This window comes from Cololabis saira, chromosome 21 (genome assembly GCF_033807715.1).
Source record: "Cololabis saira isolate AMF1-May2022 chromosome 21, fColSai1.1, whole genome shotgun sequence".
Taxonomy (NCBI): Eukaryota; Metazoa; Chordata; class Actinopteri; order Beloniformes; family Belonidae; genus Cololabis; species Cololabis saira.
Window position 1 is genome coordinate 15,884,929 of NC_084607.1, and position 27,925 is coordinate 15,912,853.

A 27,925-nucleotide genomic window follows, 5' to 3' on the forward strand; every position below is an offset into this window, starting at 1 on the left:
CAGACGTGAGTTCTGCGCAGACCGGGCGGACAGACGGCAGAAGCTTCTGCCGTGTTTAGAAAATGGCCGACAGATTTTCTAGGTTCAACGAAGAGCGTGATTTCCAGGTAATGCACGCTGAAAAACCCGATGTTTATGAATACATCCCTGCATGCTGGGGTTAGCAGGTATGGGGATGTAGTGTTGAAGCGGAAATATTTGAGAAACAGCTGCGTCCACTTTCCGCTCGCCACCACCGCAGGCTAGCTTGGCGGAGGCTAGTGCACTGCGGCTCTTCTGATAATAACTCCCCCCAAGCTCTCTACTGGACTCCCGGTGCAGGTTTTAGCAGCTTCACTATCAAGCTTTTTCCCCACCTATTCCACCGTCCGAAGCAGCGAGCTCCAGCTGCAGACGGGAGGATGAAGGGCTGGTTAGTGACCTTGGGTAACGATACCATGGGTGGCTAGCAGACCGTTAGCACAGACGCACTTAGAGCAGCTGTAACAAATACTCTAAAGGGATGTAATTTTGACACCAAAAATACATTTGACCAACTGGAAAGTGTGTGCATAATTATCTCGTTAATTGGCTTCTCTTTTGCAAAATATTACGTTTCCTTCTATTGTTATTTAAATAGGGCTCCCAGTGCAACTTTGGGTTATTGGTAACAATACATTTTAAACCACTTGTCGTTTGTTAATCATTCTCTGGTAAATTAAACACCGTCTAATACCCGTTTTTCATCTTGGAAACTGACTTAATAGATGTTTTTCGTCATAGAATCGCAGCTAAATTAATTTGCTTACCCATTATTTTGTTAGTATTTTGAAATAAACTTAATGATATACAGTCTTTCCATTTATGTTGATTGTGAGAATACTCAAGAAATATGTCAAAATTAAACCTTTAATGTCCCTCGTTGATGTTATTCTTGTAACATCCCAACATTTCAGCTTGTACCTTCATATAAATGCAAGGGAAACTGAGCTGCAGTTTTACAACCCATGTTTTAGCCGTTTGGTTTTTACTTGCTTATCTGAAACCACACCCAGTTGAATCCACACTAAAAATGGCTTGACTACAAAATAAGCTTGTTTCTGATTTGTTGTTGCTTTTTGTCACCATTAACACTCATAGATTAATTGTACACTCACTCTCTCTCACGCCTATGAATAAACCCAAGAGGTTTATAATTATTTTTCCTATGTTTGACCTGTTAATTGTGTGTGTGTCTGTGTCTGTGCATCACCAGAAGCAAAATTTGAAGTCCCTGTTTTGAAATTGTAGTTAAAGTTCAATGTCCAGCTCGGGAATCAGTATGTCTAGCTCTGGGATCAGTGGATGGATACCATCATGGTGATTTAGTATACACATGATAGTAATTAAACATTCTCCCTTTCAAACCTCTTCTATTTATCTTTCCAGGCAGTTACATGATTTTGAAGCATCCATTCGAGGTAGCATCTCACTATTCTTCTCTATTACCTTAGTTTCATTTGTATAATGGAGATTGTTGTAAAAGAGATCAGTGTTCAGACTGTGCTGGAGTTGACATTGGCATTTTGAAATCTAACCCAAAGGAAATGCCAGTCTGAATTCTTTATTCATCACATTTGACCTGTAGATATCACCACGTTATATTGTGTGTTTTGTAACAGCATAACTTGGATTGGTTTGAAGGGTTTTGGTTTATCAGATCTGAGGTCTTTTGTTTAGACTGGCCTTAAACTTTGTTGTTTTTAGTAATGATTGATTAGTAAAAAAGTTAAATGGTCCACACTAATCTAGTGCTGTTTAATATTCTTTGTATCATATGAAGGTTTTTACAGTGTGTTTTTCTCACTGATACAATACTAATCATTATATAAATATGCTGTGTATATATACAGTATGCATTTCCTTCATGAGAACTGGACACCAATAAAGTGCAATATAGGAATTCATGCTTTTTTTTTTCCAGAGACACTTTTTGAATCATGGTGAAGCTGAATATTGAAGTGCTGACTCTCTAGTTGGAGGGTGACTACTCCACTGAATACTCCACACTCAGTGGACTGTCTCTCAAATATTAGATATGCAATTCATTACAACTTTCTCACATATGAGAAATTGTTTGTAAAATCCCTTGTTTTTCCACAGCACACTGTTAATTTTTTCCCAGCTATTCTGTTAGTGAGTAGTGAATGGCTGTGTGCTCTGAATGAGTCTGTTGAGAGTAGCTTTGGCACAGCACAGTAGAGCTCTGTTTGAGATCTGCTGCAAAGGCATTCATATGCTCAGTATTCAGAAAGTTTCTCACTGACTCCAAGGATTAAAACTTGCTGCCAAGCAACATGGCCCCGGAAACACTTGCAGATGGTCTAACTAATATCTCCTGCACAATTTGCCAGCATCTTTCCCTGCTATATTAATTTTCATTGGAGCTCTGGCAAATTTTGCAAAAGTCCAAAATTCCTGACAAAATACATGGCAGTTTATCAGCACCTGCAAAAATGGGAGGCCAAAGCCTTGTTTTTTAACATGTTATAGATCATCTATTTAACTACCACAGCAAAAAACCTTATAATGCACATGAGGAGACAGCCAATGTCATTTTTAAGCAGTATTGTTTTGAAATTTGTGTATACGATTTAGGGTGATGGGGAAACGGGCAGCAGTGAGAATAAAAAGTCATTGTGGTGAATGTAGGGCGGTACTGACATCACATTGAGTTGTATGAATAGAAAAACAAGAGAAGAGATGAAGACAGAGCCGCCAGTGGTTGATTTGTGAATAAATATATCCTTTGCGGCAACTCAGCATCCCCTTCTTGTTACAATTCCTGGTTTCAGTCAGGAGGATGCCCGGTTTAATTAATTTAACTTAAATGAAATAGATTTCATTTCATTTAAATGAAAATGTAATGACATTTAAATCTAATGACGACCAATGTGCCATCATATCATCTCATTATTTTGAGCTTATTCTGCAGATTTCCCAGAAGATGGAATGAGTAAAGCCCCTTACTTTGCTGTGCTACTTTAACATTCTCATATTTGCAGAAATGCTTTCTTCAGTTTGTAAAGTAATTGAACTTTCTTAAACTAGAGCTTAAAGTACATTTTTCAAAACTGAGGGGAATTGGTCTTTGTGTAATGGAGTTTTTTTTTTAAACGCATATAATAAACAAAATATTTACAGATCTATTACTGTATTAGATCACAGAGACGATTGCAGAGAAGAGTTTCTCCTTTACCAACTTGAGCTTGTAGTTGACAAAAGCAGTTGATGGTGGCAGGTACAGATACAAAAATGAATGATGTTGTTGATCCCTGAAGGGAAATTAGTTTGTCATTGCAGCCTGGTGTAACAATGATGGGTATGATAGATATATACTGTATAAATTATAATTGTAGAAGTTTTGTTTTATTTTGGATCCCCCATTAGCAAGACACCAGCTAATCTGCCTGGGGTCCATGAAGAATAAAAGTACATTTACATATATACGTAATATAATAATTTAACTTTAAATATATGAACACATAAATAAATACAATTACATCACTCCACTAACCCCACCCACATCATTACATTAGCAACGTCACTATAGTGGTAATTATCACAATTTCTAACTACATCGAGCTGTATATTCCATACAGTACATCACAAAATTTATATTAAACATATATATTAAACATTGTGTATGTCTGTACCCAAAAGGAACCTTTTTAGTTGCTTTTTAAAACTGTCTCTGCTTGTAGATGCAAGTTGAATTGTAACAAGAAGTAGATGTGTACAGGCCAAGATGTATACAATGTAGGACGTAATGAATAATAAGATGACACCTATATGAAAACATAGCGTTAGAAGATGGCAGCTCAGGACACCCAGGCCTAACATCTATTTTTAAAAGTTCACATCAATTACAATTATGTACAATATTAAAATAGTTACATATTGCATGTTGTATCAACATATAACGGCCCAAATCTGAAATTGAGCCATCATTTGAACAGATCAGAAGAGAGATCATAACATTAAGTAGATCACAGAAACACTCAATACTGACATGAGCTACTATAGTAGACTCCCTATCCATATAGGGTTACATGTGGTTTATTACCAAGCTGCTGTTTAGGTTTAGGTACTTGATGCTCCTGCTATTTTGTGTATAGCGCCATGACAAGCTTTGGACATATAGCATATCTGTGACAACTATAGCCGTTTTCACACAGCAGGCATGGTATATTGGTGTAGAAAATGTGTCCTTGTTAAACTGCCACGGTCAATTGTAGAAATTTAACCGGATCAAATAAAGGCAGCATGGCGCCGCATCAGTGTGTGTCTACACACAGGTTGCGGGCATCACAGCAATGACTGAAGCTTTGTTTGTAGGAATGGTGCGTTCCAAATCACAGTATAGTCTTTATGCACAGATATTACCTCACCACTTTTTTGCCTCTATTAGTACCTTCTAAGCCAGAACAGAGATGTGACAAATCTCTCAACATTCTGCCTTGGGGTTACTACAAACAAAATTGACGGGTAATATAAGCGCCAGTGTCCTGCCTTTAAAAGTGGTGTGTGTAAGGGGATTATGGGACACAGGAGGAAGCAATGGCTCCTTTGGTACAGAGATGGTGCATGTTGCAGGATTCCTCTTGGTAAAGTGAGTTCTTACAGAATCAGGATTTGATATTCCCTCATCTGGATTTGTCCTGACTGCTCATCACCACCTCTGAGAAATGTTCCCTGACTCAAAACTGACTTACACAGAGCTGGTTTTTCCAGTTTCCATTGTGTAGAAGAGGGTGGTTCAGGTGACAAAACGCAATTAAAACAGCCACAAGAAGTTGGTTGTAACGGGCGAAGATGCCAAACCTAATGACAGTTACCCTTTCAGCTCCTCCTCTTGATGTGTTCAGTCTTGAAATGACACAGTAGCTTTCATTGTTCATTTTCAGTCTTAGGATATATTTTAATTAGAAAGATAGCCTATAGTTTTTTGTAAATCACTGTTATCTTCTCATTTCCCATATTACTGTTTCAGCTTTGTGTCTAAATATACCTTAAATGTTTCTATCTGTCAGGGTGGGAATCACTTTGACCAGTATGACGAAGGCCAGGTGGAGTTGGAGCAGGCATCCCTGGACAAACCCATTGAATCGGTAAGGTTGCATCCATCATCCCACACCATTGGACCAGCTGTGAGAGTGGATATGATTGGTCCAGGAACGAATAAGAACCACACCTTTTTAATCCATACTGTCTGTGTAGAAGCGTCCAGTCTTACTTGTTCACACTTGCCACCTAACCTGTAGAATCACTTGTCTCATGTCCATTAGTATCCCTTAAGCCCCTCTCACTCCCCATGTCCTCTACCCACTCCATTTCCTGTGTGACAGATGAAATTGTTTATATTCTAGTTTTTTTCCTGTTTCATGTAATACAAAAGGATAAATAAATGATTTTGTGATATTCTTACATTAGTCATTGTTAGTCATAATGGCAGTATGAGATGAGGCGATTCCATAAGCATGGAGTGGATGAAGCACTGTCACTATTGGCTGTTATCCCAATGCTGTTGCTGTTCAAGAATTTAAACCCTTTCAGATCTAAGAAAAAAACAACTTCTAGTCTGGGTACTGGATGGTGCTGCTTCTATTGGAGTTGATACAGAGCTGTACATCTAAGTAATATTTCTATGACACATTATTGATCTACTTGTTTAATTGCACTGTGAATATGCAATTCTGTAGTCTGACAGTTGTAAATGAAGCCATTTTATACTACAAATTCATGAAAACCATGCTGGTAACCAAATATGGATAAAATGACCAGTTAAGGTAAATTCATATATTTGATAGTTTTGCATTCAGTACAAATTTATCTTGAATGAAAGTAGACAGTGCTTGTTCCACCCAATGTAGCATAAGAGAGCGCACATTAGATTGTATGAATGGTTACATTTGTGTTTGAGTGAGTGTGCACCTGTTAAGCTTCAGAATTTATGTGTTGGTTTTTAGTGTTTGTGTCTATAGGACAGTTATCTTATTGTACACAACTTGGGGTGTTCGACATTTCTCTCCTGCAGCGAATTGGCCCCTATTAGCTAAGCAGCAATGACCCGGTTTGTATTTGCACGCTCTGCTTCCTTACTCCTATCTTTAGGGTCCTTGTAACGCTTCTTTGACTATGTTTCTCTCTCTACCTGTTTCTTTCTGTTTCACGACTATCATACTTTATATCTATTCTCTCTCTCTGACTCTGTTTCTCTCTTGCTCCTTCCCTACTATAAAGTGATTTTCGGTGTACAGTACCCTCTGTCATTCTGTGCTGGCATGGTGCTTGTGCAACTGGGACTGCATTTTTCGCTGAAGAGGCATATTGATAATAGTGCAGGCAGCTATTTTCTCTGTCTTTCTCACTCTCTCCATCCCTCTGAAGCATTGTGGTGAGCAGGCCTAATATCCTCTGTCCTCAGTAATATATCTGTAAGCATCCTCTGAAGATTATGAATGTGTTTTATGGACCAGTCAGCAGGGATCAGCAACAAGTGAGCAAAAAAATTGTGCACCTTTTTTTCTAAATCAACCAGATTAAGTGACAATGGATTAATTGCTAGTTTTATTTATAATAATTAGAAGTAACATGCATTACAATACCTGACTGTATTATTTTAAGTGAAAACAGCTGTAAGCTTCAAATAGTTTTTGTCATGAGTTTTTAGTTTATAAGCAACAGTAAAAGTAAATATTTTCATAGGAAAAAAAAGTCCATTAGCATGCGTTTTTTTCTTTTTTAATTACAACATAATATATTACTTGTTCCCTGGACATGTGGTTTTCATATTACACTTGTAACACAGTGAGCCAAGGACATAAAATGTTGGCTTTTGGTCAAGTTTCAGTGTGATGTGTTCTTTTCCTCATACAAAACCCTTCTCACTTTGTGTGGGTGATTGCCTGGAGAAAAGTAAGGAAGAGGGATGGCCTGCTCACCTGGCTTGAGTGGCACTTTTGCTCCTGCGCTATTATTTGTGGAGGGGGGCTGAGGGCCGCGCTGTAGCCATCACACAGCTCTTCACATGTACGTGGAAAACTGTGGTGGCAAAAGTGCTGTCAAACATCATAGAATCACAACTGGTAAACCTTTAGACTTCTCATGTGGTGTTTTGGATAGGGTGGTCTCTAAAAGCAGGCAGACAAAAATTGCATAAATGATCATCTGAATTTTAGTGAATTTCTTCTACTATTATACTGATGATTCAGAACTTCTCAGGGGATTTGGTTCCAAAAACATACTGACTAAAATATATATATTAATTTGTAAATATCATATAGCACACCTTATTACTATTCATCATATTTAACTATGTCCATGTATAGTCTACAGTGCTAAATCTAAATAAATGATAAAGTAAATCTAACCTTGACTTCTTTGCACAACCTATAAGGTGCAGGTATATGTACCAGTTATCCACTAATTTACATTTTGGAGCTATTAGTGAATGCTTCAGCCCAGCTTCTTGGAGCCCCTCCCCTGCCATTTATTGTGTGTGATTTATAGGCAGCTAGAGGTCTGTGGTATTTTATTGGGATCTTTCTCTTCCTGTCTTTCCCTTTTGGTCTTTTGATATTTTTCTCTAACATTGTTTTTGCATTGCATGTGTTACCTTGGTAGCATTCAGTACTATTTCCTCTCGACACTCTGTCTTAATCATTACTATTTCTTTTCCTCATTCAGCCCACGTTTTTTGTCCCTCCCAATCCCCTTAAACCTATCATCTTCCTCCCTCCCCTTTCCTGACCCAGTGCCATAGCGATATGCAGTGGGCAGCCTCAGAGCCACAGGAGTTACACATTCACATACAGGACATCTATGAAAAGCCTGTATGCAAGCCACAGGGAGATTACATTCTTACTAAAAGAGTTACTGTGTATTTGTTTTATTAAACTAGTAGTTACTGCTAATCTCCGTCTGCTGTGGGCCAAATAAGGCGTATTCAGAGTAGTAATGAAATAAAAGTGGAGAAAAACTACAAATGGAAAGGAAATTCAAATTACTTAACTACGCTCTGCTAAATTTACAGTATTTGAAATGGGGCTTCAGAATTATGAGGTGAGTATGTTCCTTTAAAGTATCATATACTTAAAACTGAATTATTTAATCAGACTCTGCTCTTCTGTGACATCCCCTATCACTTCAGTAATGAAATCTGTAAATCTTTCATGTTAAATCTGAGCCATGTACACCTTCCCCCATTCATTGTGTGCTTGGCACTTTTGCTTTACTCTTTTACCACTTGGTGCATCTCAGAAGTTGTTTCTGTTTAGTCCCACCTGTCATCTCTGATACTAAGCAGGAATGCAGAGAGATTCAAACACGGTTCAGCTGCTAAAATTTATGAAAAGCAGCAGACTTGAGCTCATTTTCTGTAAAATCCATCCCCATTGAGTTACCTTCAGTCTTCTTATGAACACACTGAAATATAGGATTTTTTTTCATTCTACACACATACTGTCCCATTAAAAAGTGGCTGCATGAACTGAAACAATGAAACGAAATCCTGTGAGGTCCCCTGCATATCACTTCCCTTATCCACTTTTTATTTTTATGCACTGTGCCAATGACAGCACATTGCACATAAAAAAACAGCTTTTTTGTTTGGATAACACTTATCTTTTTTTTTTCTTCTTTTTTTTTGCTTTGTCCTGTATTAACAGTCAATTGGTGGATTTATTGAAATGCCTACGTTTTCTGTTTGTATATAGTGTTATGTTTATTTTATGGCAGAGAGAGATTTGTATTTTAAAGAACTAGAAAAGCTAGCAGAATTGCAGTTGAAAGCGTCTGGCCGGTTTCTTACGTTGTGTTACGTGTGACTGTTTTTTTGACAGCCCAGTATTTTAAAGCCAGGTTCGTATGGAAATGCCTTCACTCCACTTGCACTGCTGTTGGACTCGCCGTCGTTGCTTTCATCCGTCTGTCTATTCTTTTGGTGCGCTTATCTGTTGTCCAACACCCAGTCTACACCTCATCTCTGCCCTCTAACTCTTGAGCTCATTTTGACCTAATCTCTTGATCGTCAGCACTTGCAAACTTTTGCCTCCTACAACCTGCTCTACCTGTTTTTGTTTTTCAGTTCACACATTTTAGCCAGGGCAGGACTTGAAAATGTCAGAATTTCCTTTTGTTGTCTTTTGCTTGACCCTTGCAATGGGGAAAAAAATGAGTGGACAGAGGAGAGGCTGATCTTCTCTTTTAAGGGTGGATTTTTTTTTTTTTCCTTCTAAGCATCACACTTGAGCCACAAAATGATAGGCGCTTACATATAGTCTTGTTGCACCACAATAATGTGATAAAGAACAGAACCAGGACAAATGTTGTTGCTGTAGTACGAGTTTCACAGCAGCAATTCCTGCAGTGTTACCAAAAAGCATTATGTCAAGGAATGTAACCAAAAACTGGTCGGGACAAGAACTCTTTGTTGAAAGGAGACTGTGCTATAAACAATAAAGAATGCAGAAGTGCATACTTTAAGCACGCAATAGGTGCACTTGACAATCTGTTACACACCATTGTTCATTATGACTTCAGGTGTTATCCACAGTACAGTAAAGCTAAAGGACAAACTGCACATTAACACAATTTTTTTTAGCCCATGCCACAGATTGTTTTACATATGTTTGAGATTTCCTCCAAGTGGTAGCAGGATTCTTTCACTTGTAGATGTGTGTTTGAAAAAGCACCAATGCAGAGCAATTGCATTAACATGCCATACCAAGTTATATGCTCAATTTAGCTTTCAATGTTCTAGTTGTTTGCAGATTTCTTTTAACCATCTGAGGCTGATCACATCAGTCATCCCACAGTGGAAAGGATCTGACAGTCATACAGTACACAGAAATGCTTGAAATGGACCAAAAAAGAAGTGAGAAGATTTCAACATCCCTTTTGACTGCCGGAAGCACATATTAGCCAGATTATTAGGATGTATTTATTCTGATGATCGTCATAGTAATGTGCCATTCTCTACGTTTAGACTAACATGTTTTTTTTTTTTGTTTTTTTTTTGCCTGAGCAATACAAGGGCAAAAGGCAGGCAACAGTTGACTCGCTAAAAACATGGATTAAACTAGAGGGGAAAACAAATTATCAAATTTATTCCAATTTCAACCTTATGGGCGGAGATGCAGTGTGTGTGTGCTGTGTGTTTGAGACTACCACTCCCTTCACAAGCTCTAACCCATACAAACCCATCTCACCTTCACCACACAAAAACCCATTATGGCTCAGCCTGCTCTGTTCTGCTCATTTTTCCCAACGTCCTCTTGTCAAAGAGAACTAATTGAGCCATCACCTTCCTTACTATGCCTGATTGACCTGAGACTAACACAGTTGGAGTTTTGTTTACTTGCCCACCACCCCGGCCACCCCTTTTGTATGTGTACCACTCACACTACGCTATTAACACCGACGACCGCTTTTGTTAAAACTTTTAACAAAAAGTTGCATGCTCCCCCCCAGTTTTATTTCAACACCCTCACTTTCTGTTTGTAAAACTTGATGTCTGTCTCTTTGTGATTATAAATATCCTTTTTTATTTTTTGGTTTGTATGGCTTTTGATAGAATGCAACACTGTTGAATGTTAGACACATTTGGAATAGTTATAATCACAACAGAAAACACTGCAGATGAAGAAATCTCATTGTTTCTTGTCTGTTTGTGCTTGAAGATGTACTATAGTGTGTAGTGGTGGGATGGTCTTGCATTTCACTTAATGTTGTTGTTTTTTTTAATCTTGCTGAACCATATTAGTCATATAATTACTAGTGATCTAGCACAATTGGACCCATGGTGTGGGAAGAATTTGTGTAGTGTGTGTGTTTTTGCATGCATCTCTAGCCTCTTTTGTTTATTATCCATTGCCTTATCTTGCCCACATTGTTGGTCTTGCAGTGTTTCCCATAGCAATCATTGGTATAAATTCAGGAGTAGAAGATGATTACTTCAAAGTAGATGGCCTCCAGGCAGTTGTGTATTTTTTATCTTTTGCTGTTAAAATTGTAAAGAAAAAGAATTCCTTTATTCATCTCACAGTGGATAATTTTTTGTTACAATAGCAGCAGGAAAAACGTATTAAAAAGATAAAAAGAAAAATAGTAGTAAAAATAGAATCATTATAATAATGTACGACATATATACAGTTTTATAATTTACACCATTGCACATTTGGAAATATGTTCGGTTGATATTATTGAACATGAATGTTTTTACATAAATGGGTTAAACTCTTTAAGTCTTAGTGAGTGTGCCATTGTACATGGATTTATTAAAAAAATACACAAAAATGCCATCTAGTTTGAAAAGTAATTGTTTTTCTAGATGTTGATGATATCTATGAGAATATCAGTTCAGAGTTAGGTTAGCATTTTTGAGGTAAGATATTAAAAAAGTATATATATAAACATTGTTGAGACCTGACAATTGATAACAGACAAAAGATGCTGGAGGTATCCAAAAACAGGCACAGTAGTCCTTTCTAGTACATCGCGGGATACAGGCGTACTATGATTCCCCTCTTTTCACCTGCACACCCACATATTCCTTTACATGTGTACAGTCTGTCCGCCACGGGCCTTGTAATGGTAATCCAAGGCCCACTAGCGTCACCTCTCTCCCTCTTGCTATATTTTCTTGTGTCAGCTGCATATATTTCATGGTGCTCCCCTTGTCATTGTTTCAGAATCACAGCAAGCTTGGACTTTCTAGTCTTCATCTCGTTATTGCTAGATTTCCATACCTGTTCTGTGTCACTTTTTTGTGTTTTTAAGACCTTCCTCTGTGGTAGATCATATATGTATGATTGTGATACATATATTGGCCTCTCCTTCCTTCTCCTCCTCTTAACTTCTCACTTTGTGGATGTAATTTGATTTGCACTCTTACTCGAAACATAGAAATTTTCATGCCCAATTATTTTTCCTGAAATAGATTTTTTTAAATGCACTTCTAATGTAGAAGAATATCTCGTAGTTTATAGGCTGCCTATAGACTTATCTATATTCATAATAGTGGATATCCTACCTTCATGTAAGTCTCCCAGCCTTTATCCCTCTCTACCAAATACCCTCACACTCCTCGTGTTGGAAGACACTGATTGTTACACGCTGTAGGTGATGACAGTAATAACGATGGTGATGGTGGTTGTGCTGATGACAGTGTGATTTGAGTGCTTTATTTTGTCTGTCTTTTATTTTATTTTTTTGTGTTTGGTTTCTTCTTTTACCCGTGCCCACGGGGTATAGCTCTTCTTATTATTGGAATATTTTTGGTTTTTTCCCTTCTGTTCTCTCTACCAGGATAACATTGGGCACCGGCTGCTTCAGAAACATGGCTGGAAGTTGGGGCAAGGCCTTGGGAAATCCATGCAGGGTAAGGAATCACTCTTCAGTTCACAGATGTTTATATGATGTTGTCAATGAAACACAGCTTTCTGACATGTTCTTGATCCTCACATTTTCAGGTTGTATTTTTTTAAATATTTTTTTTTATTTATGTACCGTATATAAGTTTGTACTAGCAAGTCTTCATGTCTTATTACTTCCTTTCTCTGGCTTTTTCCTCTTTCCCCTGAGTAATAAGTGATTATTTAAACAAACCTTTTCAGTCATTTTTGTCACAATCATGTTGCTGTTTCCTTCAAATCTGAACAAGGAAAAAAAAGGCTTGTAGTGAATTAAGGCATATCTTGTAGTGAATCTCTCCATTATTGGGAGATTGCAATATTGTAGGTATTCCTTTGAGGCGTTTAGTTTACAGAAATTTCAGTTAAAGGTGGCTTTAAGACTTGATCATTAGATTAAGTAGTTGTCACCCTCTTTGCATTTTTTCCTCTACCTTTGGAAGGAAATACACCAGATTGCCTTATAAGGTTGGGTTTTAAACTTTGGCAGTGGTGCCTTTTTTTTTTTTTTTCATTGGAAATTTTGGCTTTTATTTTCAAGAACATGAGTTGATTTTGCTAATATTCCACATACCAGCGTCATTTCTGGAATGTAAAGCCCTTGAGTTAATCTGAAATTTGTTTTAGAGTTTTGTCTGGATTTAGACTGTTTAAGATCATTTCCTGGGGGTTTACTAGACTTGCAGTGCCAGTCTGAGCTCGTGGCACCCGTACTTTAGCTTTGCTTGGAAGGGGGGAATAACAAGGCTATTAGCTCCAGAAAAAGTTTGAGCTGGCTTAATTCTTGCTTTTATGCAAAATAACATCATTTGGCTAGATGCTCAACAGTCGTAACTAAACTCACTCACAGCATTCTTGCAACATGGTCGGCAATTTTACACCACTGTAAAAGGCCTTTATGTGAGCATCTGACAGCATTTCAATATCTCATAGACATTCATCTGTTACTTCAACTGAATGTCCAACAGCATATTGTCTTACTGGTGCATTAAGCATTCTGCAATTAAAATAAATTCTATAAGAAATGGAAAAAACATTGATTTAAAGAAGTAGACTTCCTCTGGGCCATTCTCTGCAATTAGATATCCTAGTTTAGTATATTGATCCACTGTCATAGGTGGGATGAATGTAGCTGATTATACAGGTTGCTCATGGCTGACGTTAGCACATTATTAGCCCAGATTTGCTGGGCTCATTGGTTCAGAGGCAGTGTTGCAGAGCCCTGGCATATTTCCACAGAGCCCATCCCTGTTTCTCCACTGGATTTCCTGTTGTCAGTATATTCTTTTTTTTTTTTTTTAAACTTGCCTCATGGCCTCGCCCATCTCTGAGCTCTGTAGAAAAGAATGTTGTAAAGCATTGTCCTCAGATGCCATCTTTGGCAGGCTAATGAGGATTAGTAGCTCATTAACAGTTTATTTGACAGTTTTGGGCACCTAGTCCTGTCTGCTTCTTCCATTGTATTATATTTTATCCTTTAAATTCCCATAATTTCAGGTATTAACACATAAGTAACATCTGTTTTCAACATTAACCTTTTAGTTTGAATCACTGAATCCCTTTAGACTGAAATCTTCAACATAAACCCAAGCAAACAACTTATAAAGCCTTAGTCATGAACATACTGAAACATAGGAGTGGACTAAAGTGGAAAATAGTGGCTTGTGCTTTGAGTATCAAAGACTTGCAAACTCTATGCTGCAAGACTTTATTTCAGGACTTGACTAGTTCTGGATTTTTTTGATTGATCAGATTCTACCATAGACTAAATGTGCCATTTGTGTTTATGAGAAATACAGCTTCTGGCTATTCATCATGATGTCACCAGTCCAGTCACTCGTCATTGTTGAAAATTAAGTAATCTTTCAATGATTATCATATTCTGGCTTGGATCTCTGTGATGGCAACAGGAATTGTACATGTTAAGACGGCATCCTGACTGCTCACGGAAAGCTTGCAGAAAATTGACAAACTAATAGGCAACATCATCTCATTTACAGAAAGCCATAATTTGTGTCATCTTTTTCTTCATCATTCTAAAGTAATGAGCAAAGCCCTTTACCCCCCAAGTCCTCCCCAGGCACCAGAAAAATGGTAGCTCACTGTACCTAGTGTAACTAGTGATGGGCTAAAAGTAGGGCTGGGGCTAAACAATAATTTTCAAAAGGTCGACTAGTCTTTAAAAAGTCGACTAATCTAATGATAAGTCGGACAGTTCTGTTGTTCGATTAAGAAAAACCATAATGTATCAAATAAATAAAAAAAAAATCCTTAATAATATAGTTTATTAAACAACAGTTTTGCACGGCAAAATAAAAATAAAGAATAAAATTACAAACATACAAAATAAAAAGACCAGTCTGTTTACTCTTACAGTACAACAAAAATCTGTTCTGTACAAATTACAAAAGATTAAAAAAACTGTTATATATTATATTATCATTTTATCCAAATGTGTTAAAAATAACACATTATAAATAACATATTTGCATAAAACAGAGGACTCTTTCACACTTTTTTTTATTGCGGTACATAAAAAAACTTAATTACAAAAAAAACCTTTCTATGGCGGATGGAACAAAAAAAACAAAGTTGTTTTTGGTAGGAATAATTTTCCATTGGTACTTTAGCTTCTGTTAACGAATTAAAAAAAATAAAGTTTGTTATGCTGGTAAACGGTTATCATAAAATGTAGGAGCTGATGCATACCATAATTTGGTCATGTGACGTTCATTTTTGCCATTATTTTGCTTATATTTCGCAATTATTACTGTCCCGTCCATGAGAGACAAGGGGGTGCATCTCCTTTGGATGCTACAACATCGCTGGTGTGGTGTGCCAATTCCAAAAGGAATTTGGGATTAAATTCAGAATATTCCCATACTTTTGATGACTTAGGGCAAGCTTTTTTGCTGGGCCTTGTTGGGAGATTGCAGATTGCACACTGTGAGGAGATTGCAGATGTCGTCGTCGCATTGCTACAGGCCTAGTTAAAAGCAGATGACTAATTTCCCCAAGGAGATGAACAAAATGATCTTAAAAAAACACCAACTTCTGCTAATTATATTTTTTTGTTTTACAGTTTGGTAGAATTAAGGAAATTACCTTTTATTAGCTTTACTTCCTAAATGTTATGGTTCTTCGAAGACATTTTTTAAATGTGCAATTTGTGAGCCACAAAAGCTGTATTCTGAGTTACTAGACAAATGTAATTTGTACTGTAGCTGAGAAAAAAGAAAGTCCCCTGTCCCCTTTTCTGCTGACAAAAATGGGAAATGAACCAGTTCTTTTCCCCCTGCAGTAGTGAAGGTCTTACAGACATGGTTGAATCTTTTATTTAAATGTGGTGTGATATTTAAAGGTTAAAAATTTGAATTCGCTAACAGGATATCTTCCAGAGACACTGCAGCAGGTTTGAGTCTGTGCCTGGTTGTTGAGATGTGTTGTTGCTCTACCACCTCTCTTTCATGTACATATATGGCCTTGGTTCCCTGTGTTGCCTCATAAGTATTTGAGCCCGACGATGGCCAGGCAGCAGAGTAGACAAATGCATGGAGGCCAGCAACTCAGAAGAAATTTGTCTGCTATGTTTATTTTCATTTGGCCTTGAACAGCTGAATAGCAATCTATTTGATGCGATGAGGATGTGTGCTTTGTGTGGAGAAGAGAGGACACTGCAGTGGCTGACTATGCTCTTGTTTTTGCTGCTGGCACCACTCATGTGGTTACATAAGCATCCTGCTTTGTGGGCAGATGAGACTGCAGCAAAGTGTGTCCAGTTGTGTAGGAATTAATGGCCCAGCGTTGGAGCCCCTTATCGCTGTACAGATTTGCAAATATACCAAAGAGAAGGCTCATAAAGTAAACGCACTGTCAAATCTCTTTGAAATCTGCTGGATAATTATTGAATTCTTCCTCTCCTTTCCTGTCCTTGCCATAAGAGAGGGGTGTTGAAATTGAAGTTAAAGCATTGTCCCCTCTTTAAGTTTATCACTGTATTGACTTTGTTCTTATTCTTCTTTTGTCCCTTTTGCCCCTTTTTAGGTAAGGTTTGTTGGATCCCTTTTATATGTCAGTATGCGTGTGTGGGTGTGTTTTCTTTCTCCCACTCTGCAGTTGACCTCAGTGTAACACCCTTTTCACAGTGTATCATAGGCTAATGGCCTCTGTCAGCTTCCTCTTCTTCGCTTCATAATCACTAAACCTTTATTTCAATCTGCTTATGAGTAAAGTGCTTTGATTTGAACCAAGAATAAAGATCCATTTGAAATCAAGATAGAACTAGGAAGCCATGATTCCATCATATCCCTTAGAATAATCATCTCCATGTATTTTAGATTTTTCCTCCTTGAGTTTCCGTGGCTGCTGTTGGGTAATCTGATTGGCTGTAACCACGGCTCAGACTTTGAATGGCTTGCAGAGTAGAAAAGTTCTCTCCCCTCTGCTTGTTTGCCTGTTTCTACCTCTAAAACTGTGAAACATATATGTGTATGTGTGTGTGGTCAATATGTGGGACTGCGAAGTGTGTGTGTGTGTGTCTGCTACTTACTGGGCCATAGAGTAAACTTACAGGGAAAACCTCTCCACCCTTCTACACCCCTTGTCTATCCCCATGGTTACAGGCTTCCATCCTCCCCCTATTTCTTTGCCCCTCCTGCACAGCATGTATCCCTGAGGTGCACTCCTGCCTGCCTCAAACTGTCACTTACCTGGGGCTTTAAGCAGTGTTGGAGGTTGTACATTAAATCACTACATTTTATGGGACAACGTAAATAAATTGTATAACTACAGATTCCCTTTTGTTTTATTAATTACACTTAAAGTGTTGTTTCTTAGCAATAGAGAAGCCACTCTAAGCACTGCTCAAAGCCTTGCTGGCTCTTCCCTCAGGTAAATTTATATGTATGCCACAATTTCACCTGTTGTGGGGTTAATCATATCCCAAACTGAGCTTGCTGGCTGGAGGTTAGTGAAGAGAATCTCAGGAAAATTTGCAAAATGGGCTGACAAGCATCTGCGAGGCCAAAAGCTCAGAGGGGGAAAATGGTGGTCGTCCCTAGAGCATAGCACAACTCGGACTAGAAACTTTATGACAACTTGAAAGATGCAAAAGAATGCTTTGGATTCAAGAATTTTTTATTTTTTTTCCCAGCGAGAGATAATCATTCCCTAGCACAGTACTTTTTGTCCAAGTACATTTTCATGGCTCTATAAAAGAAAAGAAATCCTGCATGTCCAGAATAAAAATAAAAACGTAAAGGATTGCTAGATTTTTACAGATTGACATGATTTATATTGTGTTAGCTGTACTGTAGCTGCTTTTCCACTACAAGGAAGTGACAACATGAAACTTTGAGCCTCCTTTAAATGGGAAACTTTGCCTTCCTTTGTAATTTCAGGTCTGGTAAGAATCGAATGTAGGTGATTAAATGAACAACAGTAGGTTAGGTACAATTATTTTTATACAAGCCAAAAATGCACTTTATATTTTACCTCACCATTAGGAAGACATTGTCGTGTATGTATCTGCAAGAGCCACTAAGCAATAGTATACTCAGTGGTGTGTAGTTTCTGTTAAATAAATAATGCACCACAGAGGTCTACCATTATGTACCACTCCCTCAAAGTTTAGCTCCTAAAACTCTGATGTAACATGCATGGAGGCAGGCAGTGGAAACGAAGGCAGACCCAGTAACAGCAGCTACATGTTCAGCTACCAGTTGCAATACCCTGTAGTGGAAAACACCTTCTTTTAGGGGTCTAGTCTGCCCCCTAGTCTTATTCCTTGGAGCTTGTTGTCATTCAGAAAGCATGATGATACCACACTAGGGACCTGGGGACTGGGACAAGTGGTTTGGAGAGAGTGGTGAGAGGAAATCCCTGTAAGCACTTTGCCCTTAATGAAGGGATGAGTTGGGTGGTGGTAGGGGGTGACACATGGAAGTCCCTCTGGTAATGAGCACCCTTTAACCTCCCAACCACACTCCCAACCCCACCCTCCCTTCTTTATGTGCCTCAATCTTCCTGCTTAACCAATTGGTGTTTCTTTTTTACAGCGATTTGATCCTGCCCATGTTGTGCTGATGGTAAACTTAGTGGTAAATGTTATTTTATCCCCCAATTGAAATGTTTTTTTGTTTGTTTTAATTTCTCCCATTATTTTGTTTTCCTCTCATCAGAGCACAAATGCTACATAGGCTTTCAATTCTCTCTATATTAGTCTTCATTCTGCTGCTTGTATATTACCATGCATCTGTATTACTCTTAGAATATTGTCATTTTGTTTGTTTTCAGTTTTTTTTTGTTGTTTTAAACTTTGTGATTCACACCTCGTGATTTAGATGCACATTGTTTTCGTCTGGTCCCTTTGTTTTCCACTGGAATGGGTAATGTGGAAGTATTGTCACTGTGTTTCAAGATTGGTGATAGTTTGGGATGACTGTAAGTGTTCATGAATCTTTAATTCTGGGCCTTGCTTGTGACTCCATTCAGACAGACCACTGCAGTGACTGGCTTACAGACCAAACTCTGTTTTAGGCCTCACTTCTGTGTCACTGTTGGTGAAAAGAGCATGAGCCCATCAGTAGTCTTGTGATCTCAGAATCACAAAAACAGGCTTTTCCTCTCACATTCTTAGTTGAATAAGGCCCCCATATTCAGTCAGGTAGAATTTTGTATTAGGTTGAAAGCTGACAGACACTGCAGTGGGACTGAACGTCCAGGCGGGCCATTACATGTTACTATACCCATGCATCAGTGATTTCAGAATGAATATGTCATTGGGCTGTGATGAATAAATTACTTTAGAAAACAAAAAGAACAGGACACACCCAATAATTGCATTACCTTCTTTTTGTTCTGCAAGGAAAGAATATGCCAGGAGGCATCTTTCCCTTTGAAAATGATACACTTATATTTCAAGCAAAGTCAGAACCCTTAAAAGGCATCAGTATTTAGTATATCTTAAATATTATATCTTTTTTTGACCATGCTACTCGTAATAGTTTGTGTTGTCTGTTATTTAAATAAAGGAATTTGCTAATTGGTTTAAAACAATCACAACATTGAAACTTGGATTTCCATGTGCAGTGCAGTAGATTTTCCATATGCCCAATGGTATACATAGTAAATGATTGGTGGAAAATGAGAACTAACTTGAATATGTGAGGAGAAAAAAAAACTGAAAATAAACTGAATTGATAATCACTATCAGTAAGATTGGTTGTTTTATGTGGCTGGCATCTGGAGCAGCAGACTAGACCAAATTCTTTTTGTGCCTTTTTGTTTGAGATTCCCCTGTCTGTCTATCTGTCTGTGTCTTCCCCTTCCTTTTCCTCCCCCCTTCCCATACTCATGTTTTACCAGGTAAGTATCCCCATCCCTTGCACCGTCACCATGGCAACACCTGGCCTGTGACGCCACTCTGCTATAGTTCAGTGCTTGTGTCTTTATTTTTCATTTTATTCTTTCTCTCTGCTTTGTTTGGCTGATTATGAGTGGAATAAGCAATTCTGTGTCAATCTCCAAAGTAGTTTTGATTTTTTTTGTTTTGTTTTTTAATGTATTTTATGTCTTAATGTTTCATTCAGTTTTTTTTTCTACAGTTAATTTCCTTCCTATCTAGCTCTTTTCACAGCTTACATAAAATTATTCTAAGTAGACAGAAAAATAGTATTTCAATTCCAGTCATGATGAAGAAAAGGGTCTGGATAAGTGAAGGTATCTGGACTCCAGGAGAAGGGCTTGCCAAAGGTCAGGCAGCTATGACAGTGTAGCGCTTAGATAAAAAAAAAACAACAAACAATAGTTTGGATGATGTAGTAAGTTGTATTGGCATCAAAAGCTTGTTGTCTTCTTGCAATTAATATAGAGGGCAGTGTGTAGGTGGAACAAGAACTGAACATCCTGATGTTCTTTTCATTTAGTCCAGCATGAATAAATAATGCTGTGACAAATATAAATTATTTCAAATTTAAATCAACAGCCAGGTTAGATTCACTAAAAAGACTAAATTTGTTTTGTATATGGTGGTCACAGTAAGCTGTGAGAATAGCTGGTGTTTGGTTCACTGTAGCTTTCTGGTCTCTTTGCACTTCAAGGCAAAAATTCTCTAACCCCAGCACCTATGCTCTAAAAGCAGGCTGTCTCCGAGTTTGGCCTTCATCACAGTCTCAAAGGCTCAACTAGTCCTCTCTCTGTCTCTCTTTCCTTCAGGACGCACTGACCCTGTGCCCATTGTCCTTAAATATGATGTCATGGGAATGGGACGAATGGAGATGGAGGTGAGATGCTCTTCTCTTGTGTTAATGTTGGAGTTGATCACAATTTTAAGAAGAAGCAAAATTAAACATGTTTATTTGATCTTAGCTGGTGTGATTTCACTGTTTAGTGGAAATAATTAGAAGAACATCAGCTGCCAAATTCTGCACCTCTTTACTGAGAAAGGTCACGGGTTGTTTTTTTTTAAAGCTCTGTTGACAAGCAAATAAACCTTTAGAAAAATCACTTGGATCATCAGATGAATTTACTTGGCAGAATAACCCCACACACTGACGATCACAATGTGCAATGACAGGTTTGACCAGATACTCTGTAAAGCTAACTGACTATAAACTGACTATAAGAATATTATTCAGTCACCAACTTGTCGCTTGAGGAAAATGTCAAGAGAATCCTTACTATATTAGTGATTTGAGTTTAATGCACCTTATATAAAGTCCTGTTCTAATGGTTGTGCTGTGACTCTTATTATAATGGTGATTGTGAGGGTAAGGTTCAGTAAACAAATTTAAAATCTTTAGTTGCATGACTATAACCCATTGGAATTCCATGGTAATGGATTTCAATTCAAGATATTTGCTAGGACTTAACCATCTGACATCAGTATCTGACCTCTGTTTCTATTCAAAGAAAATAAAAACAAATGGAAGAGTTTAGTTCCACAAAAGATACCCTTACACTGACTCCCTCATTAAAGATGGCGATCTTTCAGATATAAATGATAAGAATCTATAGCCGTTTTGGAATTTCAGTTCCTGTCTTCAGTTATGTTTGACCCATTTTTGTCTGTGTATTTAGAACATTGAAAAATAAACTTGGAATTAGCCTAATATTCCCAAATCTAGTCAAAATTGTTTAAATTTAAGCAAAAAAAAGAGTTTTCTTGACTAGAATTCTTAAAACTATCAAAATAGTCTCAAATAGTTTCCTAATTTCGTGAAACAAGGATTCTAAATGATATTTTACAGTGAATTCATAACATATTTTACTTTCAATAAATAGCATTGGAAATATGTAGGAAAACGCAGCAGGCAACACAAACAGGGCATGCATACTTGGTTTCCTTGTGCTAATTCCATACCCCTCACCATGACTGCTTGTCTAAGCAATGTATTCATCTTGGAAGATGGCACATTTCGACTGCTGTTGTTGACTGAGACTCATAGTGTTTTTAGCTTTTTGCAAGTGCTGGAACAGCTGTGCTTGTCCTTTTTAGCTGGACTATGCAGAGGATGCCACAGAGAAGAGGAGAGTGCTCGAAGTGGAGAAAGAGGATACAGAAGAACTGCGGCAAAAATACAAGGTGGGGGCACTGTAGATTTTGACCACTGAAGGTGCTGTAGTACTAATATCTAAAAGCAAAATATTACAGGTATTCTTGTGGAAGAGCTAGTTAATCGCTTTCCTTACATTGTTGAACTTGTTAATTAACCGGTACCCTCTTGAATTTCTCACCAAAAACAGGACCAGGTGGAAAAGGAAAAAGCCATTGCAAAGGCTCTGGAGGACCTGAGAGCCAATTTCTACTGCGAGCTTTGTGATAAGCAGTACACTAAACACCAGGAATTTGACAACCACATAAACTCTTATGACCACGCTCACAAGCAGGTACGGCTGATTGTCAAGTCTTGAATAAATGCAGATTTTTCATAACTTTGATTCATTTGATTCATGAAGGAAATTGATAAATATCCTGTAATACGTCTTTAGCCAGCTTTTCACTGTCTTGCTATTTTATAATGCAGAGGCTTAAGGAGCTCAAGCAGAGAGAGTTTGCCCGAAATGTGTCATCTCGTTCTCGGAAAGATGGAAAGAAGCAGGAAAAGATGCTGCGCCGACTGCATGAGCTGGCAGAGCAGAGGAAACAAGACAAACAAGACCGGTAAGGATTTACTTACTGGAGGGCCCTCTGCTGGCCGGACTTGATACAGATCCACTGAAAGTGCAGCATGACGTTTGGTCCTTTCGACAATTGTGTGTGTGTCTGTATGTAAGGCAATGCAAGTTTATTTATTAGTGTTTATTAGTGTGTGTTTGTGTGAACCACAGATTAAGCATAACCACAACAAGCAATAATCCTCACTGTCATCGTACCTAACATTTGTATCAAACTTTGTGTTTTAGTACTCCTGGGAGTGGACCTATGTTCAAAACAACCACAGTGGCTGTTGATGGAGAGAAGTTAGAAGATTGTGACAACATGACATTCGAGAACCCTGCAATGAACCCTGTAATGGACACTGTCTTGGAGGTAGCACCTGCTGAAGATATAGGCCAATCTTCCCCCAAACCAGCCCCAACTATTAGTTTTTCTCTGGGGAAGAACACTTCCTCATCCCCAACTCCTAGTAGTGCATCCAAGGTCAGTGTGTCATTCTCTTTTGCCAAGAAAGCGCCTGTAAAGCTGGAGACAGCAGCTGCTGTGTTTGCTGATCAGGCTGAGGAACCCATGGAGGAAGAGGAGAGCCAGGAGGGAGATAAGGCTGGAGGACAAGATGAGACTTCAGGCTGTAGCACTGATAGCTCTAAGGGAGTATCTGGAGGAGGTGAGGCAGTAGAGGTAGGTGGTGCAGCAGCTGGTATGGAAGAGGGGCAGCAGTCGGATGATGGAGCGTCGCTTGCCTCCACTCTCAACAAATTAAAGATGATGATGAAAAAGGAGGAAGGATATGCTGGACAGGAGCCTCAGTACTACCACTACGTACCACCAGCCCATTGTCGGGTAAAGCCACATTTTCAGTTTTTGCTGTTCATGAAGGCTACTGAACAGTGTCCGAGAAAAGAAGAGGGTGATGAAGAGGAAGATGTGGAGGAGGATAAATTGGCTGAAGAAAGCTCTGAACAAAAAGAATCCAATGCTACAGAGTGTAAAAATGAAGATGAACAAGATAATGATGCTTCAGCTGCTAATCCAGAGCCAGAGCCAGAGCCTCCATCACCTCAAGTGAAATTGGAGGAAGATCCCTCCACATGTGCAATGGACACAAATCCCACTGTAACCACTCCTCCCACTGAGAAAGCAGAGGATAAAGATACACAAGCTATACCAGATACACAAGATACACCAGATACACAAGATACACAAGATAAACAAGATAAACAAGATACACTGGAATCAAACACTGGTCCTAAAATCCCTACTGGTCCCTTCTTCCCAGTCTTGAGCAAAGATGAGAGTACTACGCTGCAGTGGCCGACGGAGCTACTTGAATTTACAAAAGCTTCACCTTCCTTGTCTTACAGCTGTAATCCCCTCTACTTTGACTTCAAGCTGTCCAGAAACAAAGGAATACGTGGTGGAAAAGCAGCAAAATCCCCCAAGTCTGGTGAAGAGATTGATGAAAAGGGACAAGAGGTAGCTGCTTCAACGGCGGAAGTAGGTGCAGCACCTGAACCTGGAATGAGCACTGACAAAGATAAGCTAGCAATGAAGGAAGACCCTGACCAGTCAGAAGGTGGTCAGCAAAAGCCTGCGACTGGCAGCAGTAGTGCAAAGAAGAAGAAGAAAAAGAAGAAGCATAAGAAATCTGCAAAGCATTCAAAACGCAAGGGAAAAGAAAAAAGTGCAGCAGAAGATGCAGAGGGAGAAACGGAGGTAGCGCAAGAAAAACCCAAAAAGAAGAAGAAACACAAACGGAAGAAGAGCCGAAACAAGGCTCCAGATCAAGAGGAGGCGACTGGTGAGGAAAAAGAAAAAGTGAAATCAAAGCCAGAAGACAAAGCCGTCGCCTCATCTGTTCAGCTGACTGGTGGAGCAGCAGTAGCGACAGGAGCAGAACTTGGGAAGAGGAAACGTTCAGCTAAGGAAGTGCCTTCCAAGTCTGGAGCAGAAGATGGAAAAACCGGAAAAGGTAACGACAAGGCCAACTCATCGGAAGAACATAGTGGCGCCAAGAGACAAAAGACCGACTCAAGTGCAACTCAAAGTGCCTCCTGCTCGTCTTCTGCCCACAAGAGTCCGAGGCATGGTAGACCTCCCAGCAGCGAGAGCGAAGAGGAAGGTGGCTCCAACACCCAGCGCTCACGTCATCACAGATTAAGCCCACGGGAACAGCGGCGTCACCATAGCGAAGAGTCAAAGCGGTCCTGCAGTCGCTCCTCCAGACGAGAGGACAGACGGGGCAGTAGTCGTCGGCATCATCGTGGTCAAACGTCTCGTAGTCGCTCTTACTCTAGCAGCTCCGATCGCTCCTCTGCGGGAAGCAGTGCCTACAGTCACCGCAGCCGCAGCTATTCAGACAGCTACAGCGACTATAGCACAGAAGGGCACAGGCGGAGGCGTTCCAAGCATTCTTCCGACTCTGAGTACGAGCGGAGGGGCAGCCGCGGCCATAGACGATCCCGAAGACATCAGTACTCTTCTTCCTCGTCAGAAGACTCGCGCTCACGTTCACGCAGCTACAGCCGCAGAAAGAGGCATCGACGGCACCATCGGAGCAGCTCAAGAAGTTCTAGCAGCTGGAGCCGCAGCACAAGCGCAAGATCCTGGAGGCGTAGCTACAGCCGCAGCCACAGCTCTGCCAGCCGCTCTTCCAGTTCAAACAAAGCATCCCCTCACAGACGAACTACCCGGGGTCGAGGAGAGACTGATGCAAGTCGGAGAGACTTCAACCGCTCTCGCATCTACCGTTCCCAGTCTCCGCGGTCGTCATCATCACGAGGTCTTAACCGCAACACCCATTCATCCAGTTCCCAGGCTCTGAGGCCGGGCGGCTCTCGAGATGCAGGGGAAATGAAAAACACACTTACTGCTCGCCAGCTGCTTGAGAAGGTTCAGTCGAAAAGAAGCTCAGATGATTCTTCCGCAGGAACAAAATCTGGGATTAAGATTAAGGACCCACCACAGGGCTATTTTGGTCCTAAACTACCCCCAACCCTTGGAAGCAAAGCCATGTTACCACTTTTTGGCAAGCTGCAGGCAGGGAAGAAACCTTTATTTCCCTTAACAAGACCAGATGAAGGAGAGAAATCAGGGACAGGGAAGGGCTCTGAAGCCGAGGTGGAGGATGTTCTGGCTGAGCCTATTAGTGAGTTCCCCCCTCCTCCGCCACCTCCAGCCCCACCAGTCCAGAAGGTTGAGGAGGTCCCGCAGACCACAGTTATGACGGAAGACACACAGCAGCACCCCACTACAGAGGAACAGGTACACCAAGAAACCCGACCAATGTTTGAACAGGAGTCCTCCATGATGGTGACCCAGTATCAAGGAGAGTTAGGACAGGACCCTTCCCAGAACCCTATGATGGAGTCCCTTGTGCCTGAAATGCAGCAGCAGACCCCAATGCACGCGTACCCCGCTTACCCACCTCCCAATATGGAGGAGGATTGCATAGAGGCAGAGGAGGATGGACTGGCTCCTTTGGAGAGTCAGCCGATTACGTTCACGCCTGAGGAGATGGAGAAATACAGCAAGCTGCAACAGGCTGCACAGCAACATATCCAGCAGCAGCTCTTAGCCAAGCAGGTCAAGGCATTCCCCTCTGCTGCGGCTGCTGCCGCCGCAGCTGCTGCAGCCGCTGCCAACTTGGCCCCAGCCCCCCCTCCACCGGCCTTGCAGCAGATCCACATTCAGCAGCCAACTGTGTCCGTAGCGTCTGGCACATCTCTTGCTACAGTCCAACACGCCATCCTGCAACACCACGCAGCCACTGCTGCGGCAATGGGCATCCACCCAGCCCACGCCCACCACCATCACCCTGCACATGCCCAGCTGGCCCAGGTACATCATATTCCCCAGCACCACCTTACTCCCATCTCCCTCTCTCCGTTGGGCCATTCTCTTGGTCATTCTTTGGGACACTCACTGGGACATGCCGGGTTGATTCCCGGCCATCCGACAGCCTTCCTCTCCGGTCAGCCCATACACATTATCCCTGCCTCTGCACTTCACCACACCCCGTTGGCTCTCCACCATGTCCCACATACAGCTCTATACCCTACACTTTTCACACCTCGGCCCTCGCAGGCTGCTGCAGCAGCAGCTCTTCAGCTCCACCCGTTCTTGCACCCAATCTTCTCAGGACAGGATCTCCAGCATCCACCTAACCATGGTTCTTGATTGGTGATGGAGGTGAAATGGGGTATTCACAACGCCCAGTTTCTGGCAGAAATTTTGTATAGGGATTTAGACAAAGTCTTTTATGGAGGCCAAAACCTGCACGTGAGTGAGTTGTGGTTACAAAGTGGTCCAGCCTGTGTTGGCTACGGTATCAACACTAAAGGTTTCAGTGGGTTCATGAGTTGTTTTTTTTTCCTCCTATGTTTTCCTGGAATTTAAAAAATGTATTGTAGACCCAAAGACTATGAGATTGGCTTATGTTCCAATCTAGGCTGTATTACCACCCTGATATACCACTGGAGTTTATTTTCCACACAAATTATTTGTCACAATATTTGTAGAATTTTGTCAGCCAAAGAGCCATAATGGCTGAGGTTATAAACAGTAAAATGTTAAGACGGGACAAAGAAGTGATTTTGTTTGTTACATACAGCTACAGCGATAATGTAAGGAGTTCAGAGATGTAAAGTTTGATCATTTCTGATACTGTTTATACTCTTAATATGACTACTTGCTTTCTATTGGATTCTTGGACTTAATAATTTGTTATTCAGTAACTTGTTCATATAAATGAGTGTGTAATGTGAAGAACCCTGGTTATGACAACCATATGAAATTACAGCTATGGTGTCTAAACTGTCCCATTGATGGAGAAATGTGTTGTAGGGGTTTTATGACATCCCCAAGAGTTTGACACAAAGCTTGTGTTCCCCGATTGAGGGTGCAGGTGAATCAATTGCACTGAAATCTGTACATCAAAATGGTGCTTAAGCATCATTTAACAATAGGATTGTAGTATACTGCAATAATTGTATTTTTGTTTTTAAATTATTTTCCAAAATGCTCTTCAAAAGAAGGGCTGTGTTTGCCTTTTGTAAATATGTGCTGTATATTAACCTATTAACATTAATAGCCGAGACTCCTATTGGAAAAGCAGATAGATGGACATGTACTCTTTCAGTTGTTTCTAAAGTGTCCTGGCTAAGGCTGACAGCGATGGCAAGAAAGTGATCTGTTTAAAAGTAGCAACTATGTATTTTTAAAAAAACATAACTGTTTCAGCAAATAAAATCTTCATTTCTTGTGTTTTATCCAAAATGTGTAGAGTTCATGACATTCACATTGATCAAGGTGTCGTCATATTCCCACAAACGTG

At 39.9% G+C, this 27,925-nt stretch overlaps 1 protein-coding gene across 9 annotated transcripts; it reads left to right on the forward strand.

Moving 5' to 3' along the window:
• On the forward strand, nt 1-27,853 carry gpatch8 (G patch domain containing 8). Of its 9 annotated transcripts, XM_061712852.1 has the most exons (10): nt 5,052-5,129; nt 6,056-6,091; nt 8,862-8,880; nt 12,328-12,400; nt 18,488-18,529; nt 20,646-20,713; nt 21,928-22,014; nt 22,176-22,319; nt 22,457-22,593; nt 22,836-27,853. In XM_061712852.1, exons 6-10 carry the CDS (start codon nt 20,687-20,689, stop codon nt 26,767-26,769), a joined length of 4,329 nt encoding a protein of 1,442 aa, XP_061568836.1. In that variant the 5' UTR covers nt 5,052-5,129; nt 6,056-6,091; nt 8,862-8,880; nt 12,328-12,400; nt 18,488-18,529; nt 20,646-20,686; the 3' UTR covers nt 26,770-27,853. The 9 variants fall into 9 exon arrangements, with proteins under 9 accessions (XP_061568829.1, XP_061568836.1, XP_061568832.1 ...); XM_061712848.1 differs by lacking the exon at nt 18,488-18,529; XM_061712849.1 differs by lacking the exons at nt 6,056-6,091; nt 18,488-18,529 and adding an exon at nt 8,054-8,082 and having other exon boundaries at nt 5,080-5,129.
• Nucleotides 27,854-27,925: the final 72 nt, after the last annotated feature.

Excerpts from the sequence above, each read along its gene's own strand:
- gpatch8 (XM_061712845.1), top strand. The coding sequence starts at position 63 with ATGGCCGACAGATTTTCTAGGTTCAACGAAGAGCGTGATTTCCAG. Across the intron at positions 22,320-22,456 it reads ATGACCACGCTCACAAGCAG|AGGCTTAAGGAGCTCAAGCA; the intron begins GTACGGCTGATT and ends TTTATAATGCAG. Across the intron at positions 22,594-22,835 it reads AAACAAGACAAACAAGACCG|TACTCCTGGGAGTGGACCTA; the intron begins GTAAGGATTTAC and ends TTTGTGTTTTAG.